The 18,645-nt window shown below is 37.9% G+C and overlaps 1 protein-coding gene across 2 annotated transcripts in view; it reads right to left on the bottom strand.

The window, feature by feature from the left end:
* Positions 1 to 18,645, bottom strand: part of Focad (focadhesin) — a 364,375-nt gene that overhangs the window by 316,960 nt on the left and 28,770 nt on the right. Inside the window, exons 2-4 of one of the 2 annotated variants that reach the window (XM_004658412.2) lie at positions 11,939 to 12,025; positions 8,593 to 8,667; positions 5,665 to 5,819 (exon numbers count right to left, since the gene is read on the bottom strand). In XM_004658412.2, coding sequence (XP_004658469.1) covers positions 5,665 to 5,819; positions 8,593 to 8,667; positions 11,939 to 11,995 — 287 coding nt within the window. In that variant the 5' untranslated portion in view covers positions 11,996 to 12,025. Of the gene's footprint in view, positions 1 to 5,664; positions 5,820 to 8,592; positions 8,668 to 11,938; positions 12,026 to 18,645 lie in introns of those variants that run through there. The other variant, XM_045146459.1, reaches the window with a different exon arrangement.

The following is an 18,645-nucleotide window of genomic DNA, read 5'->3' as shown; positions in this document are numbered from 1 at the left end:
CCAACCAATGGCCACACCTTTTTTTGACTAGAAAGGACCTGTGATTCCTGAAAAGGTCAGCCTTCCACATATATAAAGTATGTCATCAGAAATAAGTAAATGAGAATAAACATTTACTTAGTGAATAAATCATTATCTAAATTCACTATAAAATAAGAAAAAGAGACAAAGGAAGGGAAGGAAGGGAGGAATAAAATTTAACAAAAAAAAAGAGTAAATTCATGTTTAAATGACTAAAAAACAATGCTACATTAAGAAAAAATCTAAGAGATGTGATGCTACTGAACTTTTGCTTGAGAAAACCCTATATGCTCATTTAACTTCTAAATGCCAGAAAATAGCCAAATTTCTTGTGAAGCATTTCATTATAAAAGTAACATATACGGGCTGGAGAGATGGCTTAGCGGTTAAGCGCTTGCCTGTGAAGCCTAAGGACCCCGGCTCGAGGCTCAGTTCCCCAGGTCCCACGTTAGCCAGATGCACAAGGGGGCGCACGCATCTGGAGTTCGTTTGCAGAGGCTGGAAGCCCTGGCGTGCCCATTCTCTCTCTCTCCCTCTATCTGTCTTTCTCTCTGTGTCTGTCGCTCTCAAATAAATAAATAAATAAATAAAAGTAACATATACTCAATACCCATTCTTCTTAAATACCTAGAAACATCTTAGTATGAAAATATGACTCAAACCAGAAGGTTTTCTGACAGATTTCAGCCAGATCAACAAACTTTGAAATGAAATAGGGCAGAATGTCCTAGCTGAGAATAGTAGCTGGAATCATTTTTTGTTTGTTTGTTTTTGTTTTGTTTATGAGCTTTGAGTTAAGAGAAATCTTGGGATTTTGCAGAAAGAAAATGGATGGGAACGGGGAGGAAAGAACATCTGAAACACGCTAAGAGGCTTATAAGGAAAATGTAAATGACAAGATGGGGACATAGACATGTTCTACTCCCTCTGTCATGGTCTGATAAAAGTATAAACTGAGAGATGAGATGATACCAGCGTATGTATAAACCCTGAAACCATCTCTAACTCCCAGGACAACACTTTGACACCCAGCAGCAGATTAAATGTCATCTGAAAGCCTAAAAGGAACCCTCATAAAGGCGCCCGTCCTTGTTCTCCTGCCAAGTAAAATAAGGAAAAAGAAGCTAAATAGTAATGAAAATCTTCAGTAACACAAGAATATATGATTAGCATGTTTCCTCAACTGCTAGCCATTTCCTACGTGATATTACAGCAATAAAGTTCCCTGTAGAAGAGAACTGACAATAAAAACAGAAGACCCTGAGAGACTAGAATTTTCTCTGTAAATTACCCTAAATATTAAGGCCAAACAATTCTCAGAGTCATGTTTAAACACTGGACACACCATGGGAATGTTTAATACCCTAAGCACAATTTCAGTAAGAAGTAGACTTTCAAAACCTCAGAAAATATGCCTTAATTTCCCACCCTTCAACCCACTTTGTATCTCCAAAATACATTAACAGCAGTTCCCTTCCTTGTTTGTAAGCATGAAAGACAGACAAATCAAATGCTGGCCTGGTTTATCTGAGTAGAGCAAAACCTTCCTACCAAGCATGTTTTTAAAAGGAGGATAGAAGAAGCAGTGGAGCTGAAATTACAGGCTGTCATGACACCTCAATATCGAAAACTGAATACCTGCTTCCAAAGGAGGGTAAGGTTTTATTCATAATCCCGTTACTAAGCAACTGTAACAATGGATGCATGAGCTTTCCAGAAGCTAACACAGTTGAGGGAGAAAAACTAAAAGAACAGAAAAAAAAAAAAAAAAACCTAAGGAATGAAAAATAGGAACTTCTTGCTCAGGGACTCTTTACCTCAGGATAAACTCAATATAAAAACAAAACCAAAAAGAATCTAAACAAGCAATTCCTCAAAGGACAAGAAAGTATATGCTACTATATGTCATTTGCTTTACTTCAGTTTGGATTAATTTCAAAACTCACATTCAGGGGTGATAATGATTTCCTCACTGTGTGTCCTTTGTGGTCCTTTCTTTCCTTTGCCTTCCCTAGGGAAGTAATTTTTTTTTCAAATTTCCTTACTGATTAAAAGAACATTTTAGAGGCTTTAAATCCATTTCTTTGTTTACAGAAGCCATAAAAACTAGTTTACAATTGTTTCATGTTGCCTCAGCTTTGAACCGAGAACACTCTAGGACATCAAACTATTCCTTTGAAGGGCACAGTGTCTCAAGCAGAGCCAGACACTTTCCCAGCCACTCCCTGACATTTAGACAACCAGAGCACTGCAAATGGCAAGTCTTTTTCAAAACTAGACTATACAATAGAGCCAGCTCTGAACCAGCATCTTGCAAATTGACTCAGATGAGAGAAAGGACATTTTCAAGACCAGTCCTGCAACAGCAAGACAGCAGGTGATGCAGCTGCCAGAGAAAACCCTTCCTACTTGTCCTTCTGACTTTTCTTTGAACCTCTCAACCTCCGCCAGCCACCACCTCTAAGTACCCAGTCCACAAAAAGCTTCTTCTCACTGTTGGCATTTCTCTTCCTACCCCTGTCTCAGATCTTAAAGCATGTTAGGCTAAAAGAAAGAAAAAGATAAAAGTCTTAGAATTATTTTTCTAAATCAAGGTAAGCGCTAAAGCTGTAGCTGAATTATCCAGAGACAAGTGGAAATTAAGATACTGAAAACTGAAAATCCAATGCCTCAGCTAAAGTTACTCCTACATTTAGATCCCAAAGCCCAAAGATGGAGAGCAATTTCTATCTCAAAACCTTCCGTGAATAGCATTTGCATCAAAGGCTGCCTAGATCTCCTGTTTTTAATTAGGCTGTTTTTAAATTTTAATTCTCATTTTGTTTTTTATAAAAAACATAAACAGTAGTTAGTTTAGTTTTTGTAATTGCTAAAACCTCAAAGCTCTGCTACTTGAAATAAAGCAAATGAAGAAAATCCTGCTTTCTGACATACAAACAGCTATTACCTTTATGGGCAACAACACAGAAAGCTTAGCTCTTACATAATGCACTTAATGACCAAATTGGTTCTAAATTTACTTTGGAAACCAGGCTGAGTGTCACAAAGTCCCACCACTGCAAAGCTTAAATGAGGGAATCCGTTGAGCTCAGGAGTTCCTGACCAGCCTGGGCAACTTCTCAAAACAAAACAGTAACAACGAGCAAAAGTAAAACAGGGGCTGAGAGATGGCTCAGGGGATAAAACATTGGCTGTGCACCCATTTACAGGCCAGTGAGTGTGACACACTGCCTGCAAGGCACACAAGAGACCCCTCAGGCAGGCTAGCTAGCTATCCTAGCCAAACTAGTGAGACTTGCATTTAAGTGAGAGACCCTACCTCAGTAAATAAAATGCAAAGTGCTAAGGAAGATACCTGATGTCAACCTCTGGTCTCCATGTGCACACACACGCACGCACTGACAAGTAAATGAACCACACACATTTAAAAAAAAAAGAAAAAGAAAATTAATTAGCTTCTAGATCTACTTTGCTTGCATTTCCCTGCAGTTAACAGTTTACATGAACTTTCTTGAATAAGAGGGGGAAAAAAAAGGCCAGGATATTTTCATTGTCGAAATTTTCACATTTGTTTACTAGAAAAATCAAAGCCCTCTCTATATCTTCGCTATGGTTTTCAAAGAATTTTCAAATGAGTAAACACCCACACCAAACACTAAAGCACTGTTTATTCTTGAAAAAGATGTGAAAAATCAGGACTTGTTAAATTAAGGCTTACCCACACAATGGAATTTTAAGCAACTAGAAGAAGTTGGAAAATTTTATGTATCTTATGGAATGAGCTGCAAGACACAATGTTTCTTCTCAAAAATGCATCCTAAAAACTATTATACACTATATGCTATAATTTGTTTTTGGAAAGAAGAAAAAATACATAGTAATTTTCATTTATGTTTATGTGTGTGTGTGTGTGTGTGTGTATACACATACATACATATAGATATACACATATTATACCTTTAAAGAGATAATAAGACCTAACTAGGACCAGTTTGGTTTCTGTAAAGAAAACAAATAGCCAGGCCAGAGACCTTGGCTCATAAGCCCAATATGAATATCATACCCAGTCAAAAATTACATTTCAAATTAAGAAAACAACTGAAGTCACTGGCAATTACAAACAGATGGCAGCTTATTTACTGTCAGCAACACTTATACTCTGTAGCTTACATTTGTGATGATGGATTTATGTGAATCTATGCATGACATCGCGCACCAGCGCAATTTTCTAAACCAATCCATTAGAATTAAGTGTAGAGGCTGAGGAGAGGGCTCCACGTTTCAATGAAGCGCTGCTGTGCAACTGAGTACCTAGTGTGGATGCCCAGACTCCACAAAAAAGCCATTAGGTGGGGTGGGCTTCTGTAATCCAAGTGTGCCTAGAATGAGAAGGAAGGTAGAGAAAGGGGAATTTCTGAGACTCTTGCAAATAGAAAGACCTCACCTCAAACTAAGTGGAAGGCAACCTGAAAATTGTCCTCTGACATCCCCACATGCATGATGTGACACGCACACGCCTACCCACCACACACACATCAAACAAAAAATATTTTAAAGTATAATCTAACCAGTCTATTGCCCTTTGAAAACAAAGAATAAGCCTGGCGTGGTGGTACACACCTTTAATCCCAGCACTTGGGAGGCAGAGGTAGGAGGATTGCCATGAGTTCAAGGCCTCCCTGAGACTACTGAGTGAATTCCAGGTCAGCCTGGACGACTGCGAGACCCTACCTCAAAAAGCAAAATATAAATAAATTTTAAAAATGAGACATTGCTCTGGTCTCCTCATGTGCTGATACTCAATGCTCAAAGTAGTAATACATCGTCACAATGTTAGACAATTTTATGTTTACATATTTAAAAGCATTTGAAAACTATTTAGGTGAAAATGAATAGCATTACTAGCACTCGATAAATGAATGAGGTAACACAAAATATAGATGGCTTAATTAAAGCCAACTAATCAGTGGTAAAGAAATACACAAAAATCTTTATTTTTAAAAGTAAGAAAAAAATCTTTTCTTTTTTCTTTGCTGTTAAAAATCTTCCTCAAAACTACTTTTCAATGAGCAGACAATAAGATTTGTCTAAAATCATTCTCCGCTCCCCTATGTGTGTGTGAATGTGCGTGAAAACATAAGTGGTATATTTATCTGTGACCTAACCTGCCTAAGACAATGGGAGGTAGCGCCCCAAAAATCTGAAACTCATGGGCCAGCTAGTCTGGTGTTTGTTTGCAGTGGCAAGACAGCCTACCTCAAAGAAGCAGGAAGAGGACAGACACCTCGAGGTTGTCCTCTGAGCTTCCAGAAATATGGTACACATGTGCCCAAACAGACACATTATGGGCACACACACATACATACATACATACATACATACATACATACATAAATATTTTTAAAGAGCAATGATAAATTTAAGTAGAAACCCAAAACTTAAGTATACCAAATGGTGATAATTTTGAAAATTATAAGGTGAAAATAGTATGATCTCAGCACATATGAAATATCAACTGAATGATAGTTTAAAGAAAGGAAACACAATTGACAAGTATGGTAAATACTGGCCCTTAAGAGAGAGTTAGTGAATTACTTTCTATGAGATTACATCATAACAAACCAGACATGGAGGAATTCGTACCTGGTTGAAGGAATCAAGTTGAGGATCCCATTGAGAACATAGCTGAACTCTGCGTGACCCTGAGCAACAAGTGCTACTAGCCCCTCGCAGCAGGCTGTTCGGACAACCACATTGTCGCTGCAACACTTCTCCCATAGCAAGTTCAAAGCAGGGGTCTGAAATCAAACCAGTGATTAAGAGACACTTTGATGAACAGCAAACGCACACGCAAACACAGCCATTCAATAATGTGTAATCATTCACAGTAGGCTGACTTTCCTACAGCTATTGTTACTGTTCCTAGAATAAACTAGTTCACTTTTCCAAGAAGGGGACCTGGTGTGCTTTGATAGAGAGGCTTTTTCCCCATTAATACCTAGTTGTCCAGTAAGGCTGGTTACAGACAAAGACACAACCCACATTCAAGTAACACAGCATAGTAAAGGCTGGGCTTTGCTAGTTTGAACACAAGCAATTTAACCAACACTGTCAGTTTACAGTTTATCTAGGTTGAACTCCAAATCTTAGCTCTGCCTCAAACCTTAAATGGCAAAGACATCTTCTGGTCTCTGACCACCAACCTCTACCACCTGTGTGCACCTGACCAACCCCACAATGCACCTGCAGCCATTTGTTCCAGGGGAATGCAGACCTGAGAGAAGGGAAGAATTGCAGGACAGAGTACCAATAAGCTACCCAGTTACCAGCAAAAGCCTGGAAACACTGCTGTGCCCAAGAAATGAACTGTGACTTTTCCCTTACACTGTGAATCTGATTTCTTAATTTTAAAAAAGCACTGGAAGGGCACATAATTAAATGTAAATTCTGATTTTATTTTGAAAAACTCCATAAAATCAGCAACATGGGCTTTTTATAATTTTCTCAGAACTCATAGCTCTCCAAGAAGATTCACTGATGATAAGCTATATTATGGGTTAAATCCATTAAGGCTTTTAACCTGTTGTTTTTTCCTATTGAAAAATTATAATGAAGCTGGGCATGGCAGCATATACCTTTAATCCTAGCATGCAGGAGGCCGAGGCAGGAGGATCCCTGTAAATTCAAGGTTAGCCTGAGACTATACGGTGAATTCCAAGTCAACCTGGGCTAGAGTAAGATCCTACCTTGGGGAAAAAAAGGATAATGAAATTATTTTTCTTCCCTCTTGATCCAGTTTAATAGAACAATCTATAACACGAGAAAATTAATGTCTCCAGCTCCCAATGGAAGCTAACAATACAATGTGACCACACTTCACCTGCAGCTGACCAAGAGTCTCTTCTGGCTTAAGATCCCAATATTAAAAGAACAATAGAGTTAATTTCCCCTTTTATTCAGAAGAAAACTATATTCATCTGTATGGACAATACCCAAGGGCGCTAAATGACACTATTCCATTACTAAACCAGAAAAATACAATAAAATAAATAAACTTGCCTCTGGTGATATTGTATCTTTATGGAAGTAGGTGTTCATTTATTAATGAAAGAGGAAACATTTAGTTACAGGGATTTAACATTCCATAAACCCTAGCAACTTAAGAAAAATCGCTAGATCCTTTCAAAGTACATAATGTGATTATAGGCAGAATTAAGATCAGGATTCTCAGAAAACCTAATTTATATGACTACATACAAGCATGACATAAATGCCAATTAGTGAAGCATGCCTGTGCACTTTTCACATGTCAGCAGGACTGGTCAAGATATACAATGTATAAGGACTAATCAAAAAGAATGTGAGGAAAAGTAAACTCAGTTGTTACAGTTTTCATTGTGTAAAATAAAATCTTATTTCTATACCATATATGTAGAGCACTTCTGCTTAGCAGCTCCCAGCCAGCAAGTCAAAATCCACAACCTGACCAAGCAAAGCCCAGGTGTACGTCTCAGATTCTAGGGCACTGCTTCCACTCTGGCCACTCACTTGGCCTGTGTGTGGCATGGGAAGATTTCCTCCAGCTCCAACTGTCAATGCAGTTAGAACTCACATCTCAGGGTGGCCTAAAGCATGAGAACCTCCTATACTCAAACAGAGCCACAGTGTTCCTTGTGTCTATTAGCCAAAAATATTCCCTCCCAGGAAACTCTGTCACCATTCTCAGAAGCATGCCTTTGCTCATTCTGCCTGTGCTATTTATCATTAACGGCCACAAGAATATCATCCTTAACTTTTTCACATCTCACTCATAGAATCAGTTATAATTTCTAAATTTTAAAGAATACTACCAGGGCTGAATAAATAGATGACTTAGCAGTGAAGGTGTTTGCCTGTGAAACCAAAAGACCCACGTTTGACTCCCCAAGACCCACATAAGTCAGATGCACAAGGTGGTACATGCATCTTGGGTTCATTTAGCCATTTGCAGCAGCTAAAGGCCCTGACATGCCCATTCTCTCTCTGTCTCTCTTTCTCCTCTCTACCTCTCCCTCTTTCTCTCTCAAATAAATAAAAATATTTTTAAAAAAGAATACTACAGGGCAGGAGAGATGGTTCAGCAGTTAAGGCACTTGATTGCAAAATCTAACAGCCTGTGTTCTATTCCCCAGTATCCCCGTAAAGCCAGATGCACAAAGTGGCACATGTATCTGGAGGTCATTTGTAGTAGCAAGAGGACCTGGCACACCCATACCCATTGCCCCCCCCACCTCTGCTTGAAAATAAAGAAATAAAATTTCAAAAAAGAAGGAAAACATAGTAAGCCACAAAAAAAAAAAGAAAGTAAAAGAAGGGAGGGGAATAAGGAGGAAAGAAAGAAGAAGAAAAGACAAGGCAAAATACAAGCCGTAAAATTTTCACAGTTCAAAATAATTTCTACAGTGACTTGAACTATGAGGGAAAAAAGACACAAGCACACATGATCCAGTGGGAACAAATATTTAAATATTTGCATGCTATGCACACATGTCTATACTGACAAAGCAATAAAGCATAAAGCCAAACATTTACCTGGTTTGTGGACTGGTGGATCTTTTCTGAAAAGCCATTCTCTTTTAGGACTGCAGCAACAAGATGCCCTACAGCCTAAAAAACAAAATCAATAAATACAGTCACACAGATGTTTTTTCCAAATAGTGCAAGTAGTGACCAGCATCAATACTAGTTCACATGCATGTGAATATACCAGCAGCCAATTGGCAATAAGGAAATTCACTTTCACTGAGTGTGTGCTATGCAGAAAGCCCTGAACTTGGCGTTCCAAATACATAACTTCCAATCTTCAGAACACCCCTCAAAGTAAACAATTTCATTCCAGATTGCTCACAAATGTTAATAAGAATGTCCAATTTTCAGTTCAAATTACTATCCCTTAATATTAAAAGCTAAATTGAGATCATATGATCTATTTAACCATAAGACAAAAGACCCCACAGCCCTTAAAATCACCTCTGCATATAAATGCCTTGTATCACATTCTATCAAGACCTTACTTAGCAAAGATGAAGAAAAAACTTGTCCTCATCTTTACGGCTTTAGCACACACAGATCTGAGCTGTTAGTCCTCCCCTCCACTAGCTTGTTCTCCATCCTCAAGGCCCTATTCTTTTCATTTTTTTGAATCACTTCCTCATAGGTTTCAGATCTTTAATAAGTGTTCAGTCATAACTTTCAAAAATTTTCAGAACCCTGCTTTAATCACAGAGCCCAAAATGAAACTTAAGAGTCCTACAGGAATGATTACATAAATACATAAATAATATCACTTCAGACCTCTAATTTTCAGACCACCCAGCACAATTGACTGATAAGTAGCTAAACTCACACCTGTTTTGCGCATGATGGAAAATCGTTACTACAGGCACAACTGTCCATTCTGCACTTATCACCATGTACAAAACTGCTGAAAATAGCTGTATGCCTTGCAAAGTTTCCATGAAAACTTACCAAACAACATAGTGTCCACTCACTTCATGCAAACACACATATATATTTCAGACACTGGGAATGATTTAAGACCTCAATGCTTGAGGGTGTCAGTTTTTCAAAAACAACTCTCTCATTCATATGAATACCAACTTTAGTTCAATTTACTGCCTCTTACCTCCTAATAAAAATAACAAGAACTGATGACCAGTATATTCCTATAGTACAAAATATACTATGTCATTGACTATGTGGCCATCAACTGCAAGATGCAACATAATTATATATGTCATTACAAAAGATAAAAAGCTACCAAGTAACCCGTGATAAACAATACTTCCTATATTTTGAAATCATGATTTACTAAAAGAACTCTTAGATTTATTGAGAAAATCAAGGCCAAGTTCCCAAATATGCAGGTGGTACCCAACTGTGTCTCAACTGCTGCCATCAATTATTAGATGTAATAAATACCATTACAAAATTTTGCTTTGTTTTATTTTGGTTTGGTTTTGGTTTTCTGAGGTAGGGCCTCACTTTAGCTCCGGCTGATCTGGAATTCACTATGTAGTCTCAGGGTGGCCACAGACTCAGGGCAATCCTCCTACCTCTGCCTCCCAAGTGCTGGGATTAAAGGTATGTGCCACCATGCCTGGCCCTAAAAGATTTTTTAAATATGAAAAAATATGTCAATCAATGAAATATGAACAGTGGTTACAGAAGAATACGAAGTGTATGATTCATAAACGAAGGACACAATCACAAGAACCTAATCAAACCAACAAGAGGGCTGGAGAGATGGCTTAGTGGTTAAGGTGTTTGCCTGCAAAGCCAAAGAACCCAGGTTCAATTCTCCAGGACCTATGTAAGCCAGGGATTGCATGTGTCTGGAGTTCGTTTACAGTGGCTGAAGGGCCTGACATGTCCATTCTCTCTCCCTCTCTCTCTGCTTCTTTATCTCTTTCTCCTTCCCTCCCTCCCTCCCTCCCTTTCTCTCTCTCTCTCTCTAATAAATAAAATTTAAATCCAACATGAGGGCTGGAGAGATGGTTTAGTGGTTAAGGTGTTTGCCTGTGAAGACTAGCAACCCAGGTTCAATTCCACATGACCCACGTAAGCCAGATGCACAGGGTGGCCCAAGAGTCTGAAATCCTTTTGCAGTGGCCAGAGGCCCTCAATGCCTATCCTCTCTCTTTCTCTCCTTTAAAAAAATAAATAAATAAAATATTTAAAACACACACAAAAAATGTAAAAGGGACAAAGAAAAAAGTCATAGTCCACATTTAGAAAAAGTACTGAAAGAAAATCAACTGGATGTCATTCACATCCCCAACCCCCACAAAGTTGACTTTCTTTAACTCATTTTTCCATTCATCTTCTAATAAATAAGAGACATTACCCTAAATCGTTCTGAACACCAAAAATGCAACGGTAAATCAGCCTACATTAAATTTTATATAACACAGTTTAGACAATATACTGAAAAATACATAAACACTTTCACTGAGCAGAACAGCAACATATAGGCATTATTTTATTTGTGCTAATAAAAGGTCTCTAAGTATAGAAAAATAGGAAGGATGGACAGGATCTTCCTTGATCTTCTTCATCGACAGGACCTGTGTTGCACAGAGGACATGACTCCAACCCAGCCAGGTACAGGGGAATCTTGCATAAGGAGTGTTCTACTCCTCATGGAATGGTTCCCCACTACCCAGCCAAGTCAATTCCCACAACAGATGTCTCTGAAGGTAACTTGACTGGTGAAAGGATCCAAAATGCTGCACTCTCCATGCTTCTATCTTCAGACTGGCATTTGCTGGCTTCTTAGCCACACCCACAGGAAAAGACAAGCCACTATGTTACCTAGATTTACCAGAGTCCTTTTATTCAGCTACCAGCTAACTGGGAGACCTTCTTTATTCAAGCTATTTGTCTTAGTGATAGAAAAGGGCCTATAATAAACTACTCAAATTTCCTATCTCAGTAGCTAAATCAAGTTATATTAATCTAGGATGTTTTGATAATAGAATATCATTATATAATCTAATATTCCTAGTAGTTGGAGAGGGGAAAAATATATCTTTTTTAAATAATGATGTTTCATACTGTATGAATATATTTATAACCATTTACCTCTGTTCTCAATTATTAATCATAGACAAAAATTACAAGATTCATAAACTAACTGCTTAGCTAAATTTATATTACTTCTAAGGGTTAAAAATATGTAATATAAATAGAAGCTGATTTATCAATGTCAAATATTTGTTTTTCCAATCCAAATATACCTTTCAGGCCAACTCATATAAAAACTATCTAAAGTAAGTTTTGAAAAAGACATTTGATATTAAAAATATAAAGTTAAAATAACTACCCACCAAAAATATTTATTCATTACCATGAACCAAAAGTAAATAAATAAAATTACCTGTGATTGAATAAGAGAATTTGGAAAATCAAACCTTTTCCTGATATCATCCAACATTTTTGCTTCTCTTACATATATACATAGATTCTGTAACAGAAACAAGAATATTAATTAGCCTTCCAATTAATATAGATTTCAAACTCATTATCCCTCAAATAATATGACTGTAATTCATTCAAAAGACAACCACAAGAATAAAACACAGGACTCTGAAGAGCACAGCTAGGCACAGCCTTCAGTGTTAACCACCTCAGTCCTCAAATACCATTGATAAACTAAAACTGCCCAACAGCTCTAGTTCTGGGTTTTTCCCATGAGAGCTAATCCTGAAACAGATGAATTCATACAATAGAATCTGAAAAATTTAGATCCAAAAGTTCAACCACACAGTTGAACTAGAAACTAATCCTCTTATGGATCAAAACTTCTAAGGGAGAAAGAGTCAAACTGTCAAAGAATTGTTTAAACTACGCCTCCCTTTGGCACAAGCTTTCATTCAAACACTAATCCAACTGCTGATGACAAGTGTGACATCTAGTTGAACTTTTTTCAGGAAGTACAGAAATGACCTAGAAACCCACACATCAAAACAAACTGCTTAAAAGAAGAACAAGCAAGCAATTAGCACTGATAGTTTAATATTTACACCAAACCTCTCATTCCCACTGTGCTTTCAAGAAATAAAAGAAAAAGAGATATATGAAGACACAGAAGATGAGGATGTACTAAGGAATCCAATTTATCCAGTCTCCATGCAACACTGATCCTACCTAACTTCATTACCTAGAAATATAGGGTGCTTTGGATTATTAAATGTAAAATAATGTAAAAATCAGCTAGATGCTATGGTGTGGATATGACTTGAATATGAACCCCAAGGATTCATGTGCTAAAATTTAATTCCCATTGTGAGCTATTCAGAGAGTAAAATCTCACCTGAAATAAGGTGTTTAGATGTAGGACCTTTGGGAGGTGATTGGGATTAGATAAGGTCATAGAGTACAGTCTTCATGACTGAACATTAGTGGGTTGAAAATATGAGAGAGAAAACCAGAAGTCTCAAGTACACTCCCTGTCTCCTGTCATGCCCTGAGCTGCCTCAAGACTCTGCCAGCAAGAAGGTTATCATAGGACACATGCCCTTGAACCTCTTTTCTTTATAAAATTACTCATCCACTGATACTTCATTACAATTATAGGAACTAACTACTAAACTAGGTTATCTAAAAAAAAAACAATTAACAACACCAAGTATGCTGGTTTGAATGCAAATATATGTCCCCATAGATCCAGACACTTTTATAAGCTTGATTGATTGCCTAATTGGAGAGATAAAGAGAAAGAGAGAGAGAAAATGGACATGCCAGAGCCTCTAGCCACTGTAAAGGAGCTCCAGATGCATGTCACTTTGTGCATCAGGTTTTACATGAGTACTAAGGAATCAAACCTGGGTTGTTTGGCTTTGCAGGCAACCACCTTAACCACTAAGCCATCTCTCCAAGCCAGACTTAGGGAATGTTGATTAAGTTCCCTACTTAAGTCTCTGGCAGACAGATTCCTGCTAGAGGATAGGTGTCACTGGGAGTAGATCAGTGCAGCCCTACTAGGTGAACAGAGGGAGTTTTGAACTTTGGCTGTCCACGCGTGTATGCTGGTGCTAGCTTTTCTCTGTCCTATGGATATATGACAAGGTGAGCCAACTTCCTTGACCATGATGGCACTTCCCCTGGAACCAGTAAGCAAGAAATAAACCCTTTCCTCCCATAAGGTGCTTTCTTGATTGCAAGGAAGAGGAAGCAGAATTCTGTTTGCTTCTCTTTCTTCCCAAGTTAAATTCTCTGAATGGGTAAAATTACTTTGACTTTTGTCAACACCCATGTCCAACTTTACTCCCTTGAATTTGACATTTCATAGTACTGACACAACTTGTTCTAAGACTGTAAACTAATTTCCTATCTAAATTATTCATTATCCTAAGCAAATCAAAATGTCTTCAACATTCCAACTGGGCCAGCTGCAACTTCCTTGGAAATATTTGTGCACCATAGCATGTACCATGCGTCCTTCAAAAGGAAAATAATCTACATGTGGGAGAAAATAATTCTCATTAAAAAAAGTAAAAGATCTAAAGAGGATAAAAATAGTAAAAGGCACATTTTATATTTTCAGTAAGGTGTCCTTTAGGAAGGATGGGATTTGAAGACAAGAGAAAACAGAGAGTGGTAGCTTAACTGACAAAGCAGACACTAGGGAAGAATGTCACAGAAACAGAACAGGGAAGGCAAAAACCTTAAACTAAGAACATGTATAAGATGTGCCTTAATACCAGTAGCTGCACTGAGGAGAGCTTTCAGTGCAATGGAAGTGGGAAAGAGGGGAATATAACACGATAACATGAAAATAGGACTAACACATGATTTGTCCATACAGTAAAGTTCATAATTAATAAAAAAAATTCTAAAGAACAAGATGAGGGGCTGTAGAGATGGCTTAGTGGTTAAGACACTTGCTTGCAAAGCCTAAGGACCCAGGTTCAATTCCCCAGTATCCACACATAAGCCAGATGCACATGGTGCACATGTGTCTGGAGTTCATTTGCAGTGGCTAAAGGCCCTGGCACCACACCCATTTTCTCTCTCTCTCTCCCGCTATCTCTATAATAAATAAATTAAAAATAAAATTTTAAAAACAGAATAAGATGGGCTTGGGACACAGTGATGGAGGAAAAGAATGGCAAAAAAAAAAAAAAAAAAAAGGTGACAGTGAGAAGTCAGAGCATAAAAGGACTTGTAGGCCACTGAAAGGATTATCACATTTATCATGAAAGAAATGAGAAGTACTATAGACAGAAACAGTAAAATTTTTATAGGAGCAGATGAGATGAGAAGTGATCAGAAAACTGGAGTGGCAGTACACATCTGAAATCCCAGGGACTCAGGGCATTGAGGCAGGAGGATCATGAGTAAGAAAGCAGCCTTAGCTGCTAAGTAAGACTCTATCTTAAATTAAAAAAAAAAAAAAAAAAAAGACAGCCAAAATAAGTGGCCAAATTCTGGATATATTTGAAGGAAGAGACAAAGAAGACAGAAATGACCCTTTTGAAACTGTTGTTTTTCATCTTGATTCCACAGAGATTTACACATTAAACCAAGCCATTTCTGTATTACTGCTTATTATGGCAGTTTTCACCCAAAGGAAATTATGAATAAAGATGACATTAACTGAAATGGACAAGTAAGAGTTGTAGGGAAAACCAGAAATTCCATTGCAGATAGTTGTTTTAGATGCCTAGAACTGAAGTAGGGATGTTAGTGAAAAGTTAGGAAGTGTGTGAATGTATAATTGGCGAGGGACCTTAGAGAGATAAATAATGGTGCATATAATGAAAGACCTAGAGAGGGCTAAAACAAGAAGACTCTTTAACCTTGTTGGTCCTAAAGTTTATCAAATTTATTTGGTTATGCCATCATCAAAATAGCTGTTAGCAGCCAGTCTTTACTGGGACACAGGTTGGGAAATGCTGATTTGCCAGTGCCTTCTCTTTCCACACTATTTCCCAGACATTCCCAGCCTATTGGCCTGTACTATCATCTCTACATAGAAACTCACCTGCTTGTAAAATTTACATGTATCATATAAAAGGAGGGGTAAATGAAGGTAAAACCTAAAAAGCTACAATGGTAACCAAGAGCAAGTAATAAGAGATGACGAGGAAGAGGGTGGGAGGGGCAAAAGTATACATGTGACATGTAAACAGAAAGGAAAGGAAGGATAGACTGGAGATATGGAGATTGGGGATAAAAGGATCAACTGAAACAAAATGTGCTTGACAATGCCACAGTGATACCTGAAAGTCTGTATGCTAACTGAAAATTTAAAAGTCAGTAAAAAAAAATAATTTAAATAATTTAAAAAAACCCTCACCTACAGCCAGCCATTAGGCTTCTTCATCATTTCAGAGAGCCAAGCAATTTTTAACTTTCTCTTATAAGGTTCTAAACCACCACAAACAGGCTGTCAAAAACAACCAGATGCTCCCTCTTAGAAAAAGTGTTCATAATTCAGCTCATCTTTTCTAGTTCTCATGCTGCAATTTTTTATACCATCATTCTCTAAATCCAGTTCTCTCTAGCAGCCAAGTATCTCTTCTTCGTAACTCTACGCTCTTCATATTTGTTCTCTGTGCTGGTGTAACTCCAGCAACTGCTTGGATTCTCCATGCTTGAAGTCAGCCCACACATTGTTGTCTGATTAACTGTGCTGAAATAATTTCTACCACTACATCATTTCTGCATGAGGAATTCATAGAGGGTGTTCAACTACCTATCAGATTAAATGCAAATCCAGATGCACAGATTCTGAGCCCTCTATCCACAGTCATCCATTCAACTTCTTCCTCACTGCTATACTTACGTTGCCTTTGGAGGGATTCATACCATAAAGTGATCATTTACATTAGTACTGGAAAGCGTTTTCTGTGGCGGGCAGGACAGCCATTACACAAATATGACATTGTAGCCCAAAAACAGCTAGAAACAATATATCAGAAAGGATTGCGGCTGTATTCCAATGAAGTTTTATTCACAAAGTCAGGTGTCAGGTAGGCATCATTTGCTAATTTGTGGTGTGCACTGAGAATATTTTTTAATTAACACATAAAATTTCTTGATACAACTGCTACAATTAACCCAAATTTGGCCCTGTGCTGCTAGGAAGATAAGCAAAATCTATCCACGAATCATATACCTCTTTGATTTTCATGTTTATTTTTTTTCTGTGCATAGTGGCATACATCTTTATGAGAGAGAAAGAAAGGGAGAGAACTGGTGCACCAGGGTCTCAAGCCACTGGAATCAAACTCCCGATGAGTATGACTCTTGTGCACAGGTGCGACCTTGCACATGTGTCACCTTGTGTGTCTGGCTTACACTGGATCTGGGGAGTTGAACATAGGTCCTTAGGCTTCACAGGCTAGTGCCTTAGCCACTAAGTCATCTCACCAGCCCTACAACTTTTATTAAAGGGTGAAAAGGCACGTTTTATCAAAGTTTTTCATGCCCTTAAACTCAGAAAGAAATTTCTTCACATTTTTTTTATAATACTTAGACCATTTGCGTGGTTTTTTTTTATTTTTTTTTTTGTTCATTTTTATTTATTTATTTGAGAGAGAGAGAGAATGGGCACACCAGGGCTTCCAGCCACTGCAAACGAACTCCAGACGCATGCGCTCCCTTGTGCATCTGGCTAACGTGGGTCCTGGAGAATCCAGCATTGAACCGGGATCCTTAGGCTTCACAGGCAAGCGCTTAACCACTAAGCCATCTCTCCAGTCCATCTCACATCCTTTACATTGTATTCTACATATGAAAACACAGAATGGTATAATAGACAATATCCTCAATAACATATGCCAAAGGAAATTTTATATTCTTTTTTACTTTATTTATTTGAGAGAGAGAGACAGGCAGATAGAGAGAGAATGGGCATGCTAGGGCCTTCAGCCACTGCAAAGGAACTACAGATGCATGTGTCACCTTGCGCATCTGTCCTACATGAGTCCTAGGGAATCAAATCTGGGGTCCTTCAGTTTTGCAGGCAAGTGCCTTAACCACTAAGCCATCTCTCCAGCCCTTATATTCTTTTTTAAACAAACAATAAACCCATGGGCATAATGTGTCGAGCCATTCAGCAAGTCTCAGCTCTTGGGGTCTAAGTGCAAACTTCAATGATGATCTAACTCATTACAAGATAAACTTTAAAGTATACAGAGAAATAAGACAGTAATCCATGTGTCACAGAATAGACTTACTCAAATGTCAACAGTGACAGAACCACAGAAGAAAAAGTAGGCTGTCCCTAAGATCCAGGCCCAGACCATGGGAATTCTAACATGTCTTTGTAGACAAGATAAAGCAGCAACATAGGCTTAACAGTCTGCTTTAACAGAGAAGCTGAATCATCCAAAAAGACTTTACTGTCAGCAGGTGGATGACTATAATTATCAAAATCACCTGAGTATAGATACCAACTACCTAGCTACAAAAGACAGCCCTAATTTCAGTGTGATGACCTACAGGGAATGAACAGACTTTTAAAAAATCTATACTGATTTTGTCTTTTCTAGCAAATGACCATTAAACATTCAGAAAGCCACTATCCAAGCTGCAATATAAATTGATAGCATGCTTGATTTACTATCCTTGGGCTACAAATTACAGTGTCTTTCATCTGCTGGAGACTTATATTTCAAGACTAATCACAACCATTTGGCCTTTCAAGGTATAAAAACATCATATTCTCTTAGGGAATTTCAAAACAGAATACACATGCTTGCTCTAGCACTGGTTCAGTGTGTGTCCTTTATTTTCAATCTCCACTTCCCTTGGGCGTTTTACACATTAAAGACAAACAACTTATATATTACTTCTTATCGTGGCATTCTTACTAAAAGGAAACCATTCACAGTAAGATCCATAAATCATATACTACCAAAGGAGTGTTTGATTTTAAAAAGATTTATTTCCAATATGTCATGCTTTTCTTTTCTGACCATCCAAATCTAACCCCAGAAAGAGAATTTTTAATGAGGTCTTTCAAATCCCCATGAATCAAAGGATTTGTTTATTATAAGCAATTATCATATTATCTGCCAAGGTGCTTCAGCCCAGTAAGAATGCTTCCAAGAAGATAAATCTATCAGCTGCTCT

This window comes from Jaculus jaculus, chromosome 1, assembly GCF_020740685.1.
Source record: "Jaculus jaculus isolate mJacJac1 chromosome 1, mJacJac1.mat.Y.cur, whole genome shotgun sequence".
NCBI classification, from domain to species: Eukaryota; Metazoa; Chordata; class Mammalia; order Rodentia; family Dipodidae; genus Jaculus; species Jaculus jaculus.
This window is presented reverse-complemented; position numbering and strand designations above follow the sequence as displayed.